At 50.0% G+C, this 7,325-nt stretch overlaps 1 protein-coding gene across 1 annotated transcript; it reads left to right on the plus strand.

Moving 5' to 3' along the window:
- Positions 1–6,566: 6,566 nt before the first annotated feature.
- H257_18382 (hypothetical protein) lies at positions 6,567–7,057 on the plus strand (the record flags this gene model as incomplete). Its single annotated transcript, XM_009847424.1, has 1 exon — positions 6,567–7,057. A coding segment is annotated over one exon (489 nt), but the record flags the coding sequence as incomplete, so codon positions are not given.
- Positions 7,058–7,325: the final 268 nt, after the last annotated feature.

The raw sequence follows: 7,325 nt of genomic DNA on the forward strand, positions 1-7,325 counted from the left end.
TTTTTGATACGTGGTGTAGGCGCGTCGAGTAGATGCACCGTGAAAAGACTCCTGGATTGTCTTCTTCGATGGGACCGTCGGCTGCCGGGTTGGAGTCATGTTGTTAATGGTCGATACGAAACCTCTGTCTTTTGGATTATAGCCAATTATATCTTGTTATTGCATTATGTCGATGATATGTGTCTAGACGACAGACACATCGACCAATAGGATACGTTAGAGGACATTTCTTCCAATTATAGATCATTCTCTTGTCGGTCATCCAATACATTCGCTAGAAAATGTCGGTTCGATGTCGGATGCCACCTACATGTATTTTTATTGGAGGAGGCATACATCAACTTCCTGATTCGCGCACTTATTTTGGAACCGAGGGAGTAGTGACTGAAACCCCGAAACCCAGCTCTAATGATAATATAATTCAATGCTGTGAGATTTGCAGGTTGATTTGCTGTGTATTTGCGATATGAATACATCTTTGCACCCCCTCAAATGACAGTCTAGAATTCAATGTAGTCATGGGCGTACAGTAAAAAGGGGGGGCAACTAGCATTCAATCAATCCCAACTAACTGAACACCTCAAATTAGTACCTTCAAACTTAAATCCCGGATATTACCACCGTGTTCCCTTCACTTATAGAGGTAATATCTCCGTCACAACAAATATTTAAAAAAGCAACAAATTATCAATTTAGATTCACACACAGCAGATATTGCGCTAGCACATGAAAATCGTCGTTGTCACAATAAAACTGGTCGCTTTCACACAAAACTAGTCGTTAGCACAATAATATCATCGTTATCACAATAATTCCGTTATCCGAGGCGTAGATGGACCATCCATGCCTCGAAACTTGCAACCATGTCTGAGTTATTCCGGAAGGCATGGACGATTGCGTTATCCGGATAATTTGGGTAAGAACCAATCAAAAGCTCGGAATATCTTGATACATGGACATAAATATTATATGTGGATCCTTCATCCTTTGAAACTGCGATACAGTACAGTGTAGCGGGTTTTTCTGACACGAATGTCGGCCACACTGTTGGATACTTCGAGTATTTATCACGCCGAAGATGATTTATACTACGTAGTACTATTTGTGGAGATAGAAGCAGACTAGTGGACTGCAGAAGGAAAACCTGGAAGTAAATTACTTCTGACTGACAGTGAAAAGAAACATCCAATCAAAACTGACTTCAATTGGCGACGACATCCTATGACGTTCCGTGACCAAATGCTCTGACTTCTACCTGAGGAAAAGCCTCTAATAGACACCAATTCCTCCTACATAGCTACCAGACACCGTACAGGGTGTTTCTGACTGCCTCCCAACAGCGTCACCCACTGTACACCGGAATTAGATGCCCGGAGTGCACCAAGAGGCTGGCGGTTAAGCTCTGTTAGTCCCACCACCAGTGGTTACACCGTCTTTTGTTCGGGACTTAAGTCGTAGTACATACCAATCAGCAGGTCTCTACCGCTTCACCATTTCCGAACGAAGGCCATGGAAGGGCCGGAGGGATCGAGTAACCTCCAGGATGCCGTCACCCCATGATTTCGAACCAACATCCAGGGCGTCCCTCTTATATGTCGGTGCAGTCACGGGCAGAGAGTTCGGACTTCGTGATTTCTGTCTCGCGCTGGAGGGTGCTGTCTGGTGCTAGCTGCCTCGTCCTTAGTTGACTGCGCAAAGCGCAGAATATTGTCACATCAAGTGGTTTGGTAAAGCTATCCGCGACTTGATGTCGCAAATCGCTGTAAAGAAGACGAAACGTCTGTTGCACAGTACCACAAGGCCGTTGATAAAATGGTAGCGTACATCAATGTGATTGATTATGATCTAAATGGTGCTCTGATTGTTCTCGTAAAGAGGTATGGATGTGATAATGGGCTGTCCAATCTCACCAACTGCCTGCTTGATGTTCTTGTGCGAGGGTGCACAGAATCGTGTGTTCTGCCTCGGTTGTCGCGAGGACGATGCTCCGTAGTCTCTTTGCGATCCAAGAGATCGCAGAATTCCGGTAAAATGTTACAATGCCCGCGACGTAGAGTCGGGTATCAACATAGTTAGCGTAGTCACTGTCCGCATACACATGAACCGGAGCCAAGTGATCGTACCACCGCCGAGGACGAGAGCGTAGTATATCGTACCTCTGATGTACCGGAGAGCACGCTTGGCTGCCTGCCATTGCGCAGGACAGGGGTTTGCGAGGAACTGGCTCAGTTATTGGACGACGTACGCGATGTCGGGTCGAGTGCTAATCATGAGTAGATGATGCTGCCGACTACCCATCGGTACGGCTTGTCCACCATGGACTGGCGTTCAGCATCGTTCTGAGGAAACATCGACTCAGACAGCTTGAGATTGTACTCCATTGGAGTGAGGGCAGGTTTTGAATTCTCCATGCTAAACCACTTGAGGATCGAGGTTGCATATTGGGATTGGTGCATTGTGAGAATTAGAGCAGATCGATCTCGAACAATGTGGAATCCGAGAATAAAAGTGATGGCCCCAAGGTCATGCATTCAAAAACGAGATGACAGACCATGTTGGATGGTGTGTATCATGTCCGATGAAGGAGCCGTAATGACGAAGTCGTCAACGTACTGTAGACGCCGATGTAAACGGCTTGGCCGTCCATCTGCTTGGTGACGACACAGCAGTCTTTGACGAGATGTGTGCACCCTTGCTGGTGCAAGTAGGTAGATAGTGTCTGGAACCACAAGCGTGGGGCTTGCTTGAGACCATAAATACTGCGGAGGATTTGGAAGACATCGTGGAGATTATTCGCGGTGTGAAATCCAGGTGGATGTTTGACCTAGACCTCGCAGTCGATTTCTTTGATGACGTCCATTGCATCGATCTCGTAGTCGACAGTCGAGCCGAGAGTAAGCATCGTTCGGAGGGTTTGTTTGGCAATGACCGGGGAGTAACTCTCCTCGTAGTCGACGCCTTGAATTTGAGTGTGTCCTTGGATCACAAGTCGCGCTTTGTAGCGAGCGACGCGTCTCGTAGCCTCTGAGGCCGAGTCGTCGTATTTGATTTTGAAGACCCAACGCATACCCAGTGGTGTAGCATCTAGAGCCAAGGTGGCTGGTACGAACGACCCGTTGGCCTTATGGGCTGCCAGCTCGAGCATCATGGCTTCAAGCCATTGCGTTTTGGCTGGCTATTTCATCGCCTGTTTGTAGGTCGAAGGCTCCTCTGAAGGAGTCTTGTCCTTGAGGGCGAGGAGCATATGTTTCGGTATCGAGAGAGATTGAGCGCCTGAGGCGTCCTCAATATACGACTTAAGCAACTGAGCTGGACTGTCATGTGGACTTGTCCGCCGTGTCCAGTGTGGTCGACATCGATGAGACGACGTACGACATGTGATATCGCCGCTGCTCGAGACCGTGAGGGCAGAGGCGGAATTGCGAGCAACTGGGTTGTCGTTTGTGACTACGTTGGAGTGGATGTGGACGTCGTACTCACACTTGCCATAGTACGGCAATCTGTACTTCTCGTGGAGCGAGGTACAGTACATGGTACGGGGAAATATTTCTCCGTTGTGTTGAAGGGCAACGTTTGACGACGCTTGGGCGTCGGAGTTATGGACGACTGGTATGAGGGTTGGCGAGTGATGCCACCCAAACGGGCAGGTGGAGTGATGTCTGGTACTTCATGTACGACTGGGACTTGCCACCTGTTGGCCTACGAAGTAGGAGCTTCCCCAAGTGTGGGTAGAGGAGTGGTCGTATCAGCCCCCCAAGTGTGGGTGACGCTGATGTCACAGCCTCCCCAAATGAGGGTAGAGGTGTTGGTGTCGTGGACGACGCAGCCGAGGATAAAATATTGCCACATAAGAATTGCTGAGGACCGCATAGAAATTGCTGAGAGCCACATAAGAATTGCTGAATTGTACATAGGTTTTGCTGAAGGACACATGAGATTTGCAGAATTGAACATAGAGTATGTTACACAGCGAGATCCACTTCGGCATGCAGTGCGCTATGAGAATCTCTGGACACATGGAACCTTTGGCCGACTTGGAGGGCTGAAGTGGAGTGGCAATCGTAGCGGGTGGTATAGTTGGACGAGGTTGGAGTGATGGAGCTTGGTCTGGGTGCTGGCGGTGTTTGTCTTGGCGTACCGTTTGCTGTGAACGATGACGGTGGCCATAGGAGTTGGCATGGTCTGTTCGACAGTGTCAGGGGTATGGTCTGGTGCTTGCGGAGGTCCGGCGGAAGCGAGACCATGGGCGTTGTTGTAGGATGGTGGTGTGCTCGGTGCGCCGCGACCCAACCGTGGGTTACCAGGTATATTTGGGAATCAAAAGCATCTAATCTTGATTAAGGGGGATTTTCTGACCCGACTACTCTAAACAAACACTTCGTGGCGTCATCACGCGGGTGAGACAGTTCCACCGATGATCGTAGCTTGAACTTCACGGCGTCAAACGCTAGCTTCTCGCCATCGGTCAGTTCCAACTGAACACCAGACGCGATCCGCTTCTTCTTGCCCTTGCCTTCGAGGGCCTTCGTCAGACACTGCTTGCAGTGGGTCGACGGTCTGTGCGTACTCTGTCATCGAGTCCCCAGTTCACACAAACTGCTGCAATTCTCCCGCATTCGTAGGGTAGGGGATCGCACACAGATGTTCTATGCGTTCAGGGTCTTGCGTGACGCCATCACCACTGATGATGCGTCCGCACCACTTGACTTGGTCCGTGAACAGCTTGGTCTTGGACGGACTCAGCTTGAACCCGTACTGGGCCACTCGATCGAAGAACGACTCGAGGGCATCCACATACTCTTCCACTGTGTCGGCGTACACAAGATGTCGTCGATCCAGATCAGCATGTTCTTGTAGAGCAGGTCTTTGTAGCACTCCTCGTTCGTTGATTGCACGTAGAGGGCACTGTCCACATGGCCTTGCATCACTCGATCCGGGGTATACACACATCCGTTCAGCATGAACGACAACATGTCCCAGCTGTCCGGGTGCAGTGGGAACTGCCAAAAGCACTTGGGCAGGTCAAACACGCCCATCGCTTTCTTGCCTCGTAGGTTCTGGAGGATGGTAGCCTGGAACGGCATCGTCCCTGCTTTCGGCTCAGTTAGCGAGTTGACTACTCGGTAGTCGTTGGTTAGCCGATAGTTCTTGAGCACGTCATCGTCGCTCCATTTGTCGGCCGACTTCAATGACTTGCGCCCATCTGGTTTGAGAACTGGGTTCATTGGGCTGCACCATGCACTTTGCTGGTTGCTCTTGATCACGCCCGCATCGAGTAGTTCTTGTGCAAACAACTTGAGGAACCTCTCCTCCAGGAGGTTGTGCTTCCTTCCTTTGCATCGGTAAGGAACACACCCATCCTTCGGGATCACCTTCAACGGCTTCACCTTCGCCGGTGGGTCTGACCCGTCGAACTTGATTCGCCAGATGTCATGCTTGCTGAGCACATCCCACAAGTACTTAACATGTTCCATTGGAAACCCGTTATCGACTGCGCCGTCGATCATGCCTTGTAGGGCTTTCTCGACTTCATTCTTGGTTACAGGTAGCACCGCCTTCATGGTCGCGGTTCTGACGGCCGATCGTTGGGGCAATTCCACGCAATCGCCACCAACTTCTTCCAGGTCATCGCCGTCCTCATCCACTTGCAGGCGCGCCACCTGTTCAAGCAGGCGGTCGATGTATGATCCAATACTGACGCGCCACCGTCTTTTGCGCTTCGACAAGGACTTCGGCGTGTGACACAGGTCCAAGTTGCTTGCATATCTTGTTTCTTTGCGCCAAGGTCCTCGCTCGAATTCGCGCAGATTGTTTGATGTTGTCGACCGTGCATGCTACGTCGGGGGGATCGATATTGTACTGCATCATCCAAACTCGTACCTCCAGCCGTGAACTTTAACACGAGTATGCGTGGATACACTCCAGGGCCTGTGAGGAAGGGCGTAGAGGTGCCATCCAATGTCTCGAAAGCTGTATCGCCTTTTACCTTCACCCCTTTCAGCATCATGCCCGGTACCAACCCGGCCGACCAGGCAATCGAACGCTCCACAACTGAAGCAACACTTGACATAGGATACTCATTTGACCACGACACACCAACGTCGTCTTCAGGGCACAGCAAAGCTAGTTTGATGAATGTCTCGGGCTACATTAGTGCGTCAGGCGCGGATTCACGGGAAAGCTTGTTACCTCAGTAGGTTTCCGCACCATCAGTCAATTTCTGTGTATTTTACTTTTAAAAAAATGTACCGATGGTTTTTCCAAACTATGACTTGTCAATGCGTACGACCTAAACAATATAAAGAACTACTGGTATTTAAAATACATTGTGTCACCAAGCTCACTACGTTTCATAGAAATGTGAATCCCAAAACAATTAAAACTACACTGCGAACGTCACTTGAGGAATCGAAGAAATATGGTCGTCCATTGACACCAAGTTGCATGATATCCTAACTCGCTTGTCTTCGATGAAATGATGAGCTAAGACGAAAACATCGACTCATACAATATCAAGTATACATTGGTGTTGCGTGGCTGACCACTCAATGCTCTCACTTTGCAAAATGCCGACATCAGCAATAAGTACGCCAAAGAAACTGACGACCATCACAGTCAAGTGGGAGTGTGTTGAGGCATTGGGCGTGAAGATCATGTCTGTCGATGACGTCATGGGGCGAACGGGCCGTAGTGCCAGCGCTGTGTACAAGTGGATGCATGAAAAACGAACGCTAGAGCAGCATGTGGCGAGCGGTTTTGGACAACAAGTGCGAGTCGTGGTGCGGAAGCCCAACCGACGTAAGAAGCGGAGATCCTTTTTCCGCGGCCCCCGTACACCGAAAGGAAACCTGGCTCACGTCGTTCAATGGATCAAGGTGCACCCTCCAGGCAGCTTAGATATATCAAGCATTGACGAGAAGTGCCACGAAGTCCCTGGCTTTGCTCAAAAGTCGGCTCAACCCAAGAAGAGCTTCGTTCGAGAACTTGTACGCCGCCAAGGCCTCCGCGACTTTGTGAACTTCGGCGTTAGCACTGCACCTGTTGAAGCCAAAATTGTGTGCACAACTATCACTGCCATCACAACATCAAACACCACAACCAGCGAACCTTCCATCACCACGACTGTCGTAGCCACCACCGTAACCGAGTCCACTCCAACCTATGCAACGGAGAACTGCTTCGAACTCCCCTTCACTCCTGCTTTTGGCCCATCTTCGGCACCGATTATTGACCAGCCTTTGTCCCCCCCAACCAAAAGACACCCGACCCCTCCAACTGAATTGAATTTGCCTTGCACCACATCCAATGTTGATCATGCCTCCGCC

This window comes from Aphanomyces astaci (genome assembly GCF_000520075.1).
Source record: "Aphanomyces astaci strain APO3 unplaced genomic scaffold supercont1.158, whole genome shotgun sequence".
NCBI lineage: Eukaryota > Oomycota > Saprolegniomycetes > Saprolegniales > Verrucalvaceae > Aphanomyces > Aphanomyces astaci.